The sequence below is a fragment of the Chelmon rostratus genome, chromosome 19 (genome assembly GCF_017976325.1).
Source record: "Chelmon rostratus isolate fCheRos1 chromosome 19, fCheRos1.pri, whole genome shotgun sequence".
NCBI classification, from domain to species: Eukaryota; Metazoa; Chordata; class Actinopteri; order Chaetodontiformes; family Chaetodontidae; genus Chelmon; species Chelmon rostratus.
The window spans coordinates 23,897,984-23,915,108 of NC_055676.1; the positions used below are offsets into that span (position 1 = coordinate 23,897,984).

The following is a 17,125-nucleotide window of genomic DNA, read 5'->3' on the forward strand; positions in this document are numbered from 1 at the left end:
AATGATTTGATTTCTTTTTTTCATCATTATCGTTTCATAGCACTTTATTTTTGAGAGGTTACTTTCACTTGTCATGCTCTAATGTGTTCAGAGTACATTTCCATTACTATCACCTGTTCATTGATTATTGGTTTATTGGTAGAGCTGTGTCTCCATCCACACTACACACTAACTGTAATACTAATACTACATACTACTCACTGAACCGTTACTGCAGCAGAAGTCCACGTGCTTAAAGTGGCTAAAATGAGTCATCAGCTGACTCTGCAGCCCCTCAGAGATCATGTGATCACCTGACTCTTGTTTTAAAGGCAGACCTGAAAGTCAAGGTCCTCTTACTGGAGTTCTGCCGAGGCTTTCAGCTGTAGTTTATGTTCTTCACCAGCTGGTGGAGGTGTTGACGTTTGTTTAGAGAATAATTCTGACTGATAAAAACCTTGGCGGCTGGACAGTGAATACAGACGCACAGGTGGGTGGTGCTAAAGCCAGGTGTCACTTTATTTGGTTTATTTCATGTTGTTGAAACCAGCTACATATAAAACCCAGAGTGCGCTCACAGTGAGTCATGCACAACATCACGCTGTAAATAACGTCAAAGCTCGCGTGGTGACACCCGCTGCCAACATACAAAAATAAAGATATTATTTTACATCAGACAGAAACGAGTCCGCGGCTCGGCGGCGTCCTCGAACCGCGAGAAACAGCCAGAAATGAAGAGACCGCGTGAAGTGAAGCAAAGACCCGAAGCTCTTTTCCTTCCTCTTTACCTACAAACAGTCACACGGGCTTCAGTCAGAGGACGCAGCGGAGACACACGTCTGTCCACCAGAGACACCGACACGCCGTCCTCGCGCCCTCATTTCATGCAGGGGCGTAGCTGCTTTGGAGAAACGCACCGTGGAGGCAGAACATCACGTAAAACATTGAAGGTGTTCACATGAAGGATGAAGACGGTGCCTTCAGGCTCCTCACTGTTCATATCACCTGACGAATAAAGTCACCACGGAGACCACGTGGGGGCGCTAACTAAAAGCTCGGATCACAGCGACGGCCCGACGCCTTCAGTCCGCCCGCAGGCGCACAGAGTTCTGCTTCCTCCGCCGAAGGCCGACGTGTCTTCAGGCTGCGCTGCGGTCAGACGGTTAGAGATCCTGCGGAGGACTGCAGTCCTGGTCTCAGAGGGGACACCTGGCAGAAATCTGGCCCACTTTTAAAGTGTAGCTACATGTTCAGGCAGGAGTGAGTTAAGGGACGAGGCCTCATCTGATGCTACTGAAATCCAGGCTGGACCCCCCCGTCAGACTCCAGGCTGAACCCCCCCATCAGACTCCAGGCTGGACCCCCGTCAGACTCCAGGCTGAACCACCTGCAACAGAAGACGCTGCATGAGACGCGTGCAGGACATTGCATGTATGCGTGGTTGAAAGTAAAAACCAGTGCGGGGGACATACATACCTGGGGGGCACGCTGTGCTGCCTTCGGCTGCAGGTTCAGCTCAGGGTGGTGCAGGAGGTGAAGCAGGCTGAGGACGAGGAGGCGTGGAGGAGACGGTCAGGGGGTCGAGTCGAGCCGGGATCCAGCCCCCACGTCACTTGAGACAGGGGCTGACCACGGTGGGCGTCGGGGGGTAAACCAGAGCCACGTTGACCCGCTCCGAGCCGTTCTTTGGACAGATGAGCTCGGTCAGACCTTCGGGCCGCGGCTGGCTCAGCAGCTCACCTGCAATACAACACGGAGCGTTAGTCACCTGCAGCCGGACGGGGGCGGGACCACCGCAAGGTTTTTAGCTTTAATCCAGATCCTGGGTGTGATGCAGCAGGATTAACTTGTTCACTGAATCATCACAGCTGCACACGAACACAGGAAACAGGTTCAGACTGAAGGGAAACGTTCGCTGTTCATCCACTAGATGGCAGCGTCCCCACACTGCGACCGCAGGGTGCAGTTACACCGCTGAGCCCAGCAGGGGGAGCCTCTCTATTCAAAGAGCAGATCTGAGGTCAGTGTGTAGTCCTATCTGGTGTCCTGACCAATGACAGGCTGGTGGCTGTGAGGGGGCGTTTTTTACCCTGAACTCTGTCTCCCAGGCTGCTAACACTGACAGGTTTCAGATGGTTGCAGGCGTTGCTGCAGGTCTGTCACCTCTAAACTGTTTGCACAATATTTGTGTGAACGAGACACCGCGAGCACAGGAAATGGCTTTCTGCGAGGACATGAAATTTATTAATTATTAAATTATTCTCACCCCTCCCCTCATCAGACTGGAAACAGACTGAAAACAAGTATTTTTGTTTGCTGAAATTAAATAATTCTGTGTGTGACAATAATTTACATTCAACACATAATTTACACGGTGTCACCCGACAACATGAGGTAAAATAAATAATGAATGTCCCTTAGGCCCCCCTTGTAAAAGAGATTATGATCTCAACGGGTCTTTACCTGGTTAAATAAAGGTTAAATAAAATAAATAATGTCCCACTGCACAGTCAGAGTTCAGGCACAGGTATAAGGAGGCGTGTTTAGTGCGAGGCCTGAGTGGAAGTACTGCCTGACAGCCTAAACTGAGGGCACATCCTGCCCGCAGGCAGCTGCTGGAGTTCAGGTGTGGTACTCGTAGTTTCCCGTGTGTCGGCTCAGTCTTTGTCCCTGCAGCGTCTCTGGAGCACGGGACGGAGCGTGTGCTGCTGCACATACACACTGACCGGCACACAAACACACTCCGACTCTTTTCTTCATCATGAGACGAAGAAGATGATGAGGTCATCAACATGATCGCATGACTCAGAAGTAAAATCTGCAAAGTAACTATAAATACAGCTGTTAAAAACTGCAATACTCCCTCTGAAATGTACTGCAGTGATATGAAGTAGCAAATAATGGAAAGCTGCTGAGGAAAAGTGTGTAAATGTACTTAGAACTACACATGTACACGTTTAAATACACGTCACACACACATACAGACACATCCTACAGATGATGTCATAGCAGGTAACGTTCAGGAAGAATGAATGTGTGTGTGAAACATGGCCGACACACCTGCAGGACAACTGAAACTAAAAACGCAGACGACCTTCAGTGTCCTTCTGTGTCCAGACTCACCTGTCCTGTGTTCACCTGCGGCCTCACAGCAGGAAGCATCAGGACAGGAAGCAGGAACATTAACGCCGCCGCGGCTCGATAACACCCCGAGCCCGATTGCTGCCGTCTGATCTCAGATCTGAAGCGGCCTCTGACGGAGAACCAAAACTCTCCTCCAGGATCGCGAGCCGCCGCCGCCGCCCAGCTCGCAAACCTTCCACGTGACCGCGACGCGACATCGCTTGAGGCAGCTTCGCGAGGACTCTCAGAATAATTCTTCATGAACAAATCGAGTTCATAGCGGTTCGATCGCTCATGACTGGAAGCAGCTGGTGGCTCACACATCCAGCTGTGTGTCCTGAATTAGGTCAAAGCCTGATAACTCCTCCCCCTCCTCCTCCCCCTCCTCCTCCTCCTCCCCCTCCTCCTCCCCCTCCTCCTCCTGCACACTGTGACTGAGAGGAGTCGCACAGTAACCCACAATAACCTGACATCAAGACGCAGGAATGTGCAGCCCCCCCCCCCCCCCCCCCCCCTCTTCAAACACCATCAGCAGGTAGACGAATCGCTCACATTCCTGCTCTGCTCGCCTCATTTCCCTTCGGCCCCCTCCTCGCCTCCTGCAGGCCTTTCACCCGCAGCCATAAAAGGAAAGAGGAGTTGAGGAGCCTTCCCGTCTCCAGGAAACCCCCGCCGGGACGTTGGATGTTTGGAAACTCGGTGGAAGAGCCCGGCTGAGCTTTGGGGGTCTGTTCCATTCGAACGGCTCAGACAATAGAACAGGAAGTTCTATCTCTGAGCCGGACCACGTCCTGGACCACGTCCAGCTCGGAGCAGCTGATCGAACAGAAAACAAAAAACCTCATATGTGAGCTGAAATCCTCTTATGTCTCAGTGAGGCGATTTCAGGAGAAATAGGTCTGATCCACCTCAGTCGACCTTTGGTGGGACGACTGAGAGCTCTGCGTCTGTAAACCTGCTGCTCTGACCCCCACCTCCTGCATAGAGGAGAAAAAACGTCGCACGGCGCTCCGCACGCCTCCTCGGCCTGAGTTATACCACAAACAAATATTTACCAGGTTGTAACTCACAATGTCCAGAGAACGAGACTGAAATGACCTCACAGAGGCAGAGAGATTACACAGAGACTCAAACAACCACAGAGAGACTCAAACAACCACAAAGAGACTCAAACAACCACAAAGAGACTCAAACAACCACAAAGAGACTCAAACAACCACAAAGAGACTCAAACAACCACACAGAGACACAAACAACCACACAGAGACTCAAACAACCACAAAGAGACTCAAACAACCACAAAGAGACTCAAACAACCACAAAGAGACTCAAACAACCACAGAGAGACTCAAACAACCACAGAGAGACTCAAACAACCACAAAGAGACTCAAACAACCACAGAGAGACTCAAACAACCACAAAGAGACTCAAACAACCACAAACAGACACAAACAACCACAAAGAGACTCAAACAACCACAGAGAGACTCAAACAACCACAGAGAGACTCAAACAACCACAGAGAGACTCAAACAACCACAAAGAGACTCAAACAACCACAGAGAGACTCAAACAACCACAGGGAGACAGACTACAAACGACACTGTGAATCGGTGCCTCAATCCAGTCCCCAAGTTTCTAAACCTGCTCCTTTGACACCACCAACAGGTGTGAGACATCACCCTGTGTGACCTTTGAAACGGAGTCAGAAACCAGAGCTCTGCCACAAATAGTCCTGAGCTCAGGCTCCAGGTCTCGTGCAGTGCAGCTCATACAGTGCAGCTAATGCAGCTCATACAGTGCAGCTCTTACAGTGCAGCTCTTACAGTGCAGCTCATGCAGCTTGTGCAGTGCAGTGCAGCTCATACAGTGCAGCTAATGCAGCTCATACAGTGCAGCTCATGCAGTGCAGCTCTTACAGTGCAGCTCTTACAGTGCAGCTCATACAGTGCAGCTCATACAGTGCAGCTTGTGCAGCTCGTGCAGTGCAGTGCAGCTCATACAGTACAGCTAATGCAGCTCATACAGTGCAGCTTGTGCAGCTCGTACAGTGCAGCTCGTACAGTGCAGCTCATACAGTGCAGCTCATGCAGTGCAGCTCTTACAGTGCAGCTCTTACAGTGCAGCTCTTACAGTGCAGCTCATACAGTGCAGCTCTTACAGTGCAGCTCATACAGTGCAGCTTGTGCAGCTCATACAGTGCAGCTTGTGCAGCTCGTACAGTGCAGCTTGTACAGTGCAGCTCATACAGTGCAGCTCGTACAGTGCAGCTCATACAGTGCAGCTCGTACAGTGCAGCTCGTGCAGCGCAGCTCATGCAGCTTGTGCAGCTCGTGCAGCTCATACAGTGCAGCGAGCAGTGTGAATGAATCAGTGAGGAGCAGAGGCCATCAGCTCAGCCTGAGGATTAACACTGCAGTGTTGTGAAACACAGAGGATCAAACACGTCACATGAACAGTGAAGACAGAAGTGTGGTGATGAGATCTGCGCGGCGATGAGCAGCAGCAACACATCTGCAGTCATTGAGAGGCTGCAATCAGAGAATTTGGAATTCTTTCTTGAGAAATCACTCAAAACAAGTAATTATTAAAATAGTAAATAAATTTTCTGTCGATCAACTAACGGACTGATCGACTAATCGCTGCAGCTCAGAGGATGAGCAGAAAGACTCAGAGTGACGAGCTTCTGCAAAGGACAGAAAACAACGTGCAGAATGATTTTATGTTTCTTAAATACTTTATTTTTGGGTTTTACACAGTGAGGAGGTAGCATGACGCCACTCAGCTGTTGACTGTGGACACTTAGCGACCCGCTGCTTCCTGATCTGCCCCCTGTGGGAGTCCCACTGTGACCCACTGCTGAGTCCTGAACGGAGGACTGTATGAGACCTCTATCTGGATAAAAACCAGGATGTGTGAAATGAAGCAGGATGAGGTCTAACAGTCAGTCCCAGACATCGTGACCGGTCTCTAAAAACACGTCAAAACACACTGAACTCCCCCAAGCCAGGATCCTCAGGAATGTGTGACCTACTGGCTTTCCACCACAAATAACCTGCTAACACAACTGTCACACCTGTACCTGAACGCAACACGGACTGCATGTTGCGTTCACTTCCAGGTGAGACGTACACAGGTGGTGCAACAGGAGCAGCAGCTCTCTGCCTCGGGATGCATTCAGGTGCAATATTTCAGCGTGGGCCACAAGAGTTTCAGTGGCACCAGGAGCCCAACACACAATCACTGTAGTTATGAAAAGAAAGAACCACAGAGCTGCACAACTACAACTGAGACAGAGGGTTTCTGTTGTCAAACTTAAGTTCAAGTGAGTCCTAATTTTTGAGCTGAGACCTGGTCTGTAGTCCTGGTTCGACCTCGGTGTGATCCAAACTGTTCTGTTAGATTAGCTGGGCGTGGAGCCGGTGTTTGGGTGTCTCATGGCAGAATCAGTTTGGAGCTCAGGTCCGGTCAGCTGACGATGCAGCGTTCAGGGACCCACCGTCATCACAGACCCGCCCACAAAAAGCCTCTGAGTAGCTCCCGACCCGCCACAGTCTCAGTCACATGTCCGAGATAATACGGCAGGCTTACCGCGGGGTGACGTAACGGGATTACTCACCGGCACATTTCACTCAGACAAACACGCCAACGCGAAGCTCCGACAGGAGAGCGCGGCGACAAACGGCTTCCCGTGATTCAACGTGTTTTCACTTCCTGTCTGACACCAATCAAACTGAGACCAACTGACAGACGTGTTCCAACAGGCGGCTCAGTGCTGACGTGGCTTCGTTCAAACACTCGCAGTGGCCGGTTTATTAGGTACACAGAGTCTGCTGCTGGTGAGGGGTTTCTATTATTCTGTCCATTCTGTTCATCTGTCAGAAACACTTTTCACCGTTTTCAACGTTCATGGAGAACGTCTGCTGATTACTCCATGATGAAAGTGATAATTAGCTCCCTTATCGATCTTCAATACTGTAAATACGCAGTTTAATCTTCATCAATAAAATGTGTCAAAACGACCTCCCATAAAAAACTGCTTCTGCCTGCACATTGAAAAGCTCTTATTGTGAAGTGCATACAGGAAGTGGTAAGTCGCAGCAGGATTATCAGTTAAATAGCTGAGAGTCATGAGACCGGATCTTCATACAGCCTGAGCTGAAATGAGATGACGTCGTGTGTGTTAGCTGTGGTTAGCTGCGTTAGCTGTGGTTAGCTGTGTTAGCTTTGGTTTGCTGTGGTTAGCTGCACACGTCGCAGGTTTGACGCTGCTGTGAGGCTACAGTTGTTGGGTAAATCACTGCAGCATTAAATGAAGAAATAACGCTGCTGCTCGCCTCCACCACACATCTCAAAGCTATCACATGTTGCTAGGCAACAGTAAACAGATGAATGTTGTGCCTCCACTGCTGCTGGTTACACCCCAAGCACCTCAGCAACAACCAGGTGTGTTTAACTCCCTCCCTGCTGTCCACCATCATCATCTTCACCTGACTGAGGCAGCTCTTCCTCCTCACATTAATCTCTCCGTGGTGATAAACGGGTTCAGCGTGTTGAAAGAAGTCGGACATGTTCAAACTGATCCCGGCTCAGTCGAATGCAGGCAGGAGAGTCAGAGCCTGCAGGTGAATCTACACAAAGGCCTGACGTCAGCGCGGGAGGCCTGAAGCACCTGAGCGACAGGTAGGGGCCGCCCTGCGCTCGTCTCGCCGCAGCGCGAGCGAGCTCAGCTCCGCCCGCTGCTCATCTGCTGGATCTGTGACCCGCTTTAATCCCGCTGATCCTCTAACTGGATTAAGAGGAGCCGGCTGAGCGGCAGGAAGTGCGACCGAGAGAGGAGATCCAGAGAGCGAAGAGTGAAAGTGCTGCGACGCTGCGACCGGACAGACCAACAACTCCGCCCTCTACAGATCTAGACCGCACATGTAAGAGCTGCAGCCTGATCAGCTGATCAGCACACGTGTTTCTGCTTCCTGTTAACATGACGGGAACCTGAATCAGCAGGTTCACTGATGAAGAAGAAGATGAAGAAGGCTCCACCACATGTCACCTCTCACCTTCAAAGCTTCTTTGGTCGTCATATTTTATGACATCATCACCCAGGAAGCAAAAACCCCTCAGTTTGAATAAAGAGACATTCTGTGGTGTCTGAGTGTGTGTGTGTGTCTGTGTGTGAGTGTGTGTGTGGGGGGGGTCTCTCTGTGTGTGTGGGGGGGGGTCTGTGTGTGTGAGTGTGTGTCTGTGTGTGTCTGTGTGTGTGTGTGTCTGTGTGTGTGTGGGGGGGTCTCTGTGTGTGTGGGGGGGGGTCTGTGTGTGTGAGTGTGTGTCTGTGTGTCAGTGTGTGTGTGTGTGAGTGTGTGTGTGTGTGTCTGTGTGTCTGTGTGTGTGGGGGGGGTCTGTGTGTGTGTGTGTGTGTGTCTGCGTGTGTGTGTCTGTGTGTGTGGGGGGGTCTGTGTGTCTGTGTGTGTGTGTGTGTGAGTGTGTGTGTGTGTGTGTGTCTGTGTGTGTGGGTCTGTGTGTGTGGGGGGGGTCTGTGTGTCTGTGTGTGTGTGTGTGAGAGTGTGTGTGTGTGTGTGTGTGTCTGCGTGTGTGTGTCTGTGTGTGTGGGGGGGGTCTGTGTGTCTGTGTGTGTGTGTGTGTGTGTGAGTGTGTGTGTGTGTGTGTGTCTGTGTGCGTGTGTGTGGGTCTGTGTGTGTGGGGGGGGTCTGTGTGTCTGTGTGTGTGTGTGTGTGAGTGTGTGTGTGTGTGTGTGTCTGTGTGTGTGGGGGGGGTCTGTGTGTCTGTGTGTGTGTGTGTGTGAGTGTGTGTGTGTGTCTGTGTCTGTGTGCGTGTGTGTGTGTCTGTGTGTGTGTGTCTGTGTGTCTGTGTGTGTGTGTCTGTGTGTCTGTGTGTGTGTCTCTCTTCTGAACAATCTGATTGGTTCTTGTGTCAGCTCAGTCTCCTCTCTGACTCTAATTGGACACTTTGTGCTTCCATTCCTGGTTTTCTAGCATCAATCAATTAACCACCTCCAGCTTCACCTGCATCCAAACACACCGAGCAGTTTCTGAGCTGAACCAGCAAAGAGGTTTGAATTCCAAATGCATCACATGACACAAATTCCTGCACAGACGCTCTGCGATAAAGAGCCGAGCCGTCTTCTCCGCTCGCCCCCCGAGACTCGAACTCAAAGCGCTTCCTGCTCCGGTCGACTGGCCGAGCACAAACAGCTGTTATCAGACCGCGGCCGTGAAACGCCTCATTTCACACCAGGGCCGGAGACTGTGACATCACCAGCATCAGCGCAGTACAGGAAGTATAGTACTGCAGTGTCAGCGCAGTACAGTACTGCAGGATCAGTGCAGTACAGGAAGTACAGTACTGCAGTATCAGAAAAGTACAGTACTGCAGTATCAGCGTAGTACAGTACTGCAGTATCAGCGTAGTACAGGTAGTACAGTACTGCAGTATCAGCGTAGTACAGTACTGCAGTATCAATGTAATACAGGTAGTACAGTACTGCAGTATCAGCGCAGTACAGGTAGTACAGTACTGCAGTATCAGCGCAGTACAGGTAGTACAGTACTGCAGTATCAGTGTAGCACCTCTGGTGAGTCAAAGCGGCGTCTCTGCAGACAGGAAGTGAGACTGAGAGCAGAGACAAAGACACAACAGCAGAGAGAAACTGTCCAGAGGCTGATGGACGTCAGCGAACCGCTGCTTCTTCTTCTTCTTCTCTTTCTTTCTCAGAGTCAGCTGTTCACACTCATGAAACTCCCCCCTCTGCACGCTAAATATGAAGCACCAGCCAGCAGCTGGTTAGCTTAGCTTATCTTAGCATAAAGACTGGAAACAGGGGGAAACAGCTAGCCAGGCTCAGTCGGTTTCTGGGCCTAACTTCCTGGAGTCTCTGCTAAGAGACATGAGCTTTAGGGAGCTGATAGGACTGAAAACAAGAGAAGAAGAAGAATCCGCTGAACGCTGGCTTCAAGAGATGTTATTCATGCGTCTTTTGTTTTAACTGAACAAACAGTGTAGAGTCACGAGCCTGAGATCAACGACAGCAGCTCTCTCATCAGCAAAACCAGGTCACCTCATCCATCACCGAGGATTATCTGTGCCCCCCCCTCAGTCTAACCCCGGACCAGCGGCAGCCTCCGCGGGGCCTCTAAACCAACCTTCCTGATCCTCTGCATCTTTCACGAGGACTCCCTTTGCATCAGGGTGTAACTGGATCTAATCAATACATTCTGGGAAGCTCATTTAATGTGCTGCATTCACTGAACGCCGGTCATGTGACCTCCAGCTCAGATTAAAAATTCAGCATCTACTAATCATGTAATACTGCGCTGATTACACCCTGGACTAACTGAAGGTTTAGTCTGTAAGACATCAGGACACAATGAAAATGTTTGTTTCAGTCTCATGTCTGTGATGTCACAGAGTTATTAGCAGGAGCGAACGAGATGCTGATAAGACCGTTTTGTGTTCTGTAGGTCACATGACTGATGGATGACAGAGAGCTGGAAACATGTGGCGACATGAACACAAACACTGCTATGGAAGGAAGTAAAGATCATTTACCTGGAAAGGCGTGGGGGCTGGACGACCCTCTCTTCAGGCACTTGGAACACAGGATGTGAACAGAGTAGTGCAGGCCGGGCCACTCCTGCAGCAGCACATTCAGCTCCTCCACCAGCGGCGTGACGGCCTGCCACGCCGTCCAGATGTTGGGCAGCGAGGCCTGGCTGGCGATGGACAGAATCTCTGCCTGCAGCTTCCCGCTGGGGGGCCTGTGGCTGATCACTACGGGGACTTTGCCTCGATAGGCGAAGATCTGACGCCTGCCGTCCGACCTCTGAACCACGTGGCTGTTTATCTGCACGCTGAAGCGTGCGAACAGTCCGGGAGGAAACAGGAACGGGAAGCTGTACTGGATGTGCAGCTGCTCCACAGAGAAGAACTGACACAGCGGCAGAGAGCCCCCTCCGGCCGAGGCCTCCGCCGGGGGCTCCTCGCTGCTGACGTAGCTGGGGAACTTGTACCACGCCGTGGCTCCGTTCAGAGGCTTGCTGCGGGGTTTGTTGATGCAGTAGCAGATCCCCATCTTCTCCAGAAGCTCCATAATGAGGTGGAGGTCCTGCTGGGTCTGGATGAGAGGCCTGAGCAGCAGGCGGATGATGTTGGAGGGCAGAAGGCCGTGCTGGAGGAAGCCCTCCACATGGTGCTGCAGGTGAGTCACCCTGAGGTTCTCTCCCTTATCGTCCTCTATAACCAAACTCACCCTCCCCTTGTCCCCCCTCTCCCCCTCAGACAGGAGCCTGTCCAACAGAGTGGACTCATCCCTCTGGAAGAAGACGTCCAGAACTGCAATTAATCGAGGAAGATTGTGGAAAACATACTCCTTCAGGGTCAGGCTGTCCTCAAAGTAGAGCAGCTTTCCGCTCTCGTGCAGGTAGGATAAGGCGCTCTGCAGTCGGTCCTCCGTGAGCCCCGCCTGGAGGCCCAGCCGGGCCGAGTCCCACCACGACAGCCACAGGTCTTTGGGCTTAAAGTGGAGCTCCTCCAGCATCTGCCAGGACTTTGGCAGCACACGGTGAAGATTGGGGAAAATGTCCGTGTGGTCTGCCACAGACATGAGCTTCTCCCTCAGCCTCTGGATGTTCCTCTGGGTCTCCGAGCAGCTGACGCCCAGCACAGGAGACAGGATCTGCAGCCGGTGGTTCAGCATGTACTGCAGCTGGGATTTCCTCCGCCTCAGGTTCCTGTCGGAGACTCCGTAGAAGAGGACGTGAGGGCTGGAAGAGCGGACATTGTAGCCCTGCTCCAGGGCCTGATCCACCTGCAGAGCCAGAATCCTCAGGCTCTGGACGTCCCTCTTCTCCTGTAGGCCGATCTGTCTGTGAATGTCCAGACTCTTCTCCTCCACCTCCACCTCCCCGCAAAGGTCTGCATGTGTGCCCACCAAGCACACGACAGCGTGGGGTACTTTGGCGCTGAGGAGGTGGAGGAAATGCCCGACGTGGGCATAAAAGTTCTTGGGTGAATATGCTTTGAGATTCACGACGAGGACGTAGAGAGCACCGGGGGAGAGAAAAAAGGGTTTGATGAGGTCGTAGTTTTGCTTCCCTGACAGATCATACACTAGAAATGTGAGACAGCGATCAGCATCTGCCACCCAGTTCGTGACCTCGATTCCTCTGTTTCCCTGGACTCCTGAGACGTCCTGCTGTCCGCTCACCACGCTCCGCCTGAGACGCGTTTTCCCAGCATTCTTCATTCCCATCAGAACCAGTTTCAGCCGCGGCTTCACGGCAACCTGCGAATGTGCGAGCTCCTTCTGATAGGCCGCGATGTACGGGATCCCCTTCATGCACACCTCGTACGGAGGCTGGATGAGAGGGTTATCCTTCACCTTCCAAATGTTCACTTTGCACAGCTTTCCAAAATTATCTGGAAGTATGGCTATTTGGTTACCCTGTAAAACGAGTTCCTCCAACTTCTCCAGCTCCACAATAGAATCCGGCAGATATGTGATGCTGTTATTGTCCAACCAGAGGTTAGCCAGGTTCACCAGCTGCCCTATTTCCTCGGGAATATGAGTCAGTTTATTCCTGCTCAGGTAAAGTTCCTCTAATCCTGCGATACTTAAAATAACCTGGGGGAATTCCTCAAACTCATTAGAGGACAGATTGATCATTTTGAGCCTCTGCAGGTGGCTAAAAGCAGGAGGCAGCACTTTGAGGTGGTTCCCGTCCAGCATCAGGCTCTCCAGGTTGTGCAGGTGACAGAAAGTGTCGGGTAATGTGGACACGTGAAGACTGCTGAGCCAGAGGATTTTGATGGACCGCAGCTTCATGATGTCTGCTGGTAACGACTCAAACTTGTTCCCAGAGCAGTCCAGTTCCTCCAGCTCGCCGAGGGCCAGGATCTCAGGGGGGAACTGGTTTAACTTGTTGTGGTCTGCATCCAGAGTCCGCAGCTTGGCCAGGCCGCAGAAGGATCTGGGGAAGTCGTGCAGGTCATTGAAGCTGATGTCCAGTTCCTCCAAAAACTGGAGCGCTCCGATCTGAGCCGGCAGATAGGGGATTTTGTTGTGGCTGATGCACAGCTTCTTCAGCCCCCTCAGCTGACCCACACCCTCAGAGAAGCTTCTCAGGCAGTTGTGGCTCATGTCGAGCTCCACCAGCTGCCCCAGCTCAAACACCACCCGGGGAACAGCTGTGAACTTGTTCCTGCGCAGGACGAGGATGCGCAGGTTGTTGAGGGTGGATCCCAGTCCGTCTGGCAGCTCCTGGAGCGAGTTGTTGCCCAGATTGAGCACCTCCACCTCGCCCACATCCTCCGGCAGTACGATCTGGTTGTCTTTGGAGCAGAGGGTGAGCTGGCGCAGGTTGCTCCGCAGCTTCCTGGAGCGGAGGGCGGCATCCCTCCACAACCTGGCCGTTTTCAGATTGTTCTCCTTGTCCACCATGGCGTTGCAGCCGGAGCCCTCCTCCTCCTCCTCCTCCTTGTTATCATTGAGAGTTTTCATGGATACCGAGCGGGCAGCATGGTGGACGCTGTGCCTCACGAATCAGCGCGCTCCGGCGCAGCAAAGCCTCCGTCAGAGAGGACAGGAAAGACAGTTCGTGTCGGGAAGTAATCGATCTTTTCGACGGGAGCGGGAGGAGTGTCTGCGGCCGCGGAGGCATCCTTTTCTCCTGCGCCACTCAGCACACAATGAAAACAAACCCCCGCCGTTACAGATCCGACTCCGAGCCCCGACCCGAGCTCCGGTGCCGCGGGCGCACGCTCTCCTTCACCGGCGTCCTCATGGCCGCCACACACCGTCCTCTGGATCCCTCTCCCGGGGTAGATCTCTGGCTTTCTGAGGCTTTCCGGGCCGCCGAGGCGCTTCCTGGGAGCGGGGAATGGAAGTGAGGCAGCAGCCGCTCACACTGCGTCAGATCTCTGGATCCCTCCCTCCCTTCCTCCACGGCAGAGAGCAGGAGGAGGAGGAGGAGGAGGGAGGGGGGAGGAAGAGGGAAAGTGCTTCTCCTCATTTGGTTAAAATAGATTCAGATGGGCCAAAGTCAGTCCAGAGAAGCTTGTTGATACACCGCAGACGAATTCACAGAGTCTGAATGTTCCGAAATATAAAGACCTGAAAACTAACGAGAAGCAGATACTGACGGCCCACATGAGGCTCAGACCGCTGCTTCCAACACGGACTCTGTCTCCATCTGTAGGACAGGATGTGCAAAAGCGGGACAAGCCAAGAAAGCCTCATCAATACAGCCAACACTAAAACCAGCTCTACAGTACAGCAGAGGACACCCGGTGTCCTCAGAGCCTCCTTCAGACCAGGAACCAGACCAAGAAGACTTTTAACAGGAAGAAAGTTCAGGAGCAACAGAGGAGGGTCAGGAAACACAATGGAACATTATTAATGTTCTGATAAGATAAGATAAGATAAGATAAGATAAGATAAGATAAGATAAGATAAGATAGATAGATAGACAGACTTTATTTATCCCAAGCTGGTAAATTGCAGTGCAGCAGCAGCATCACACACAGTGATATAAGTGAAAATAAGACTATAAAGAACAAACTATATATAATAAAATATCGAAATAACAAGCAGTAAAAAATTATATACATAATAATAAAATATCAAAAGCAAACAGTCGTGGTAAGAAGAATTGTATTATTATTATTATCTTCAGCTGTTATTGTACAGTGTGATGGCATGTGGCAGGACAGATTTCCTGTATCTGTCCCTTCGACAGCGGAGCTGTAGCAGCCTGTGGGAGAAGGTGCTCCGCTGTCTGTCCACTGTGTGATGGAGAGGCTGCTGATCATTGTCCATGATGGATAGCAGTTTATTCAGCGTCCTCCTCTCCACCACAGTCTCAAAAGACTCAAGTCTGAGTCCAAGTACAGAGCCGGCCTTCTTGATGATCTTATCAAGTCTGTTGGTGTCGCTGGCTCTGATGCTGCTGCCCCAACAAACAACAGCAAAGAAGATCGATAAGATAGATAGAAGAAGATAAGATAAGAACTTTATTTATCCCCAGCCGGGAAAACTTGGTTATTATGTAATAGCGTACAAAAGCTTACAGCACCTGGTATTCTCAGGCGGCCCCCCATCCAAGTACTAACCAGGCCCGACCCTGCTAAGCTTCCATGTTCAGGGTGGTTAATATGGCTCAAATAATGAAACACACCATCAAACCACTGTCTGACCATCAGACACTGTCTAAACATTAATGATGGAGTGATGCATCAGGTCATCATCATCATCCTCCTCCTCATCACAATTAGAATAATGTGTATCTACATTAGAAATGCCGGTCTCTAAACGTGTTGCAGGAGCTGATAACATGTTAAACTGTTCATGTGACGTGTTCACACGTTATAAACTGCAGTTAGAAATAAAACGCAGACATGTGATCAGGTTGATCTCTGCTGAGCGTGATCGATGAATCAGTGACAACACTTCCTTCATCACGTCTGCGTGAGTGGAAATGCATGTGAAGAACTTCCTGTTTGCTTTCCTCGTTACATAAGCGAGTCTGTTTTACGTGCAGGAGGAACACAAACACGGCAGGGCGGCGGGCTGACGGGGGCTCCGGTCCAAGTCCACATGAGATCGTCCTACATTCTCAGGGTCATCTGAGCAGAGACGTGCGGGCCGCATACGCCGCTGACGCCATGACACACTTATTGTGTAATAACAGGACAGAGGCGATGCATTCAGGGATCAACAGAATATTCCCACTGAAAGACGGTTTTTACTCTGAGCGAGACGGAGACTGGTTTCTCTCAGCCTGAGTGAGAACAAGCTGTCATTAAAAGTCAGTCAGATGTGATTAATCCACCCCCCCAGTCCTCACGAGCGTTAAACTCATACCTTTTTATTTGTCGCACATTTAGAAACAAACGTTCTGCAGAGTTTTCACAGCTAAAAACTGGTCTGAACTCACGTGAGCTGGGCTGTGAGTATGAAACCCTCCTTACTCACGGAGCTGACCCGAGGCTCCTCTCAGAGGTCAGAGGTCAAACACTCATCTTAACCCTTCAAAAAAGAATCCAGACCATGTTTTAAAACCAGCCCACAGTGACAGGAGGCTAACGGAGCAAAGCTAAAACTGGAACCATGTGTGATCTACGTTTAGTTTTTGTTAAAAGTCTTGCTGTACACCAGCAGCAGAGTCCTGGACCAGGACCAGCAGGAGAGTCCTGGACCAGGAGCAGAGTTCAGGACCACATCAGGACCACCTCATCAGGGAAGCTTCCGTCAGATCCACAGGAAGTGATCCGCTGTTCTCACACTCACACTGAATTTAACCAGCAGGACGATCAGGTGGTGTGTGTGTGTGAGGATAGGACCAGGTGAGCCACCACGCAGGTGAGACACTCTAAACCACATATGTCAGAGTCAAGGCCCGCAGGCCGGATGCGGCCCGCAAATGATTCATATGCGGCCCCCCGGATGATATTTGATTAGTATTAGAACTGGCCGCAGCCGCCCGCTGGTGTTTTGCACGCACCAATACGACATTCCCCACAATGCAACGGTAAACGGGCCTCGGCTTCATTATTCATCAGCAGCCAGAACAGATGTTAACTTTCAGTTGCCCACTCCCCAAAAAGGAAAGTATTGTTTTGTCTGTGTCCTATAGATTTTTGTATTTTAATTTATTTAATTTATTTAGATTTATTTTTCAGTTGAACTCAGGGAAAATTGCAGATAAAAGCCATGAGAAGGAATACAACTGATTTGATTTTTTATTTCTATTTTCTCATTTTACTCTTGTTTTTGAAGGACATTTATTGTTTTGCTGTTTGCTTGTTGAAAATGTTTCCCCTTAATTACTGACGGAGCCATAAGAAAATATTGCTTTATTCATTTAATGCACAGGACGAGTGATTTTTTTCTTTGAAGGAAGTTTGTTTTTGTCTGTGTGCCTGTTGAAGAATATTGGATTGTTCATTTAATCATTAAATAATATACATTGTGTCAGATCTTAGTTAAATAGGCTATATGTGCAATTATTAA

The 17,125-nt window shown here is 50.7% G+C and overlaps 1 protein-coding gene across 2 annotated transcripts; it reads right to left on the reverse strand.

Annotated features, from left to right (window-relative positions):
• Positions 1-474: 474 nt before the first annotated feature.
• Positions 475-14,021, reverse strand: mfhas1 (malignant fibrous histiocytoma amplified sequence 1). 2 transcript variants are annotated; one of them, XM_041960888.1, is made up of 3 exons: positions 10,666-14,021; positions 1,456-1,719; positions 475-1,366 (listed from the first exon to the last, which is right to left on the reverse strand). In XM_041960888.1, the coding sequence occupies exons 1-2, from the start codon at positions 13,613-13,615 to the stop codon at positions 1,589-1,591; spliced, it is 3,081 nt and encodes a 1,026-aa protein (XP_041816822.1). In that variant the 5' UTR covers positions 13,616-14,021; the 3' UTR covers positions 475-1,366; positions 1,456-1,588. The 2 variants fall into 2 exon arrangements, with proteins under 2 accessions (XP_041816822.1, XP_041816823.1); XM_041960889.1 differs by having other exon boundaries at positions 475-1,381.
• Positions 14,022-17,125: the final 3,104 nt, after the last annotated feature.

Bases quoted from the DNA above. Each gene is read 5' to 3' on its own strand.
- mfhas1 (XM_041960888.1), bottom strand. From the start codon at position 13,615: ATGAAAACTCTCAATGATAACAAGGAGGAGGAGGAGGAGGAGGGCTCC. The intron at 1,720-10,665 runs GTAAATGATCTT...GTTGTATTGCAG, and splicing joins CAGCCCCCACGCCTTTCCAG to GTGAGCTGCTGAGCCAGCCG.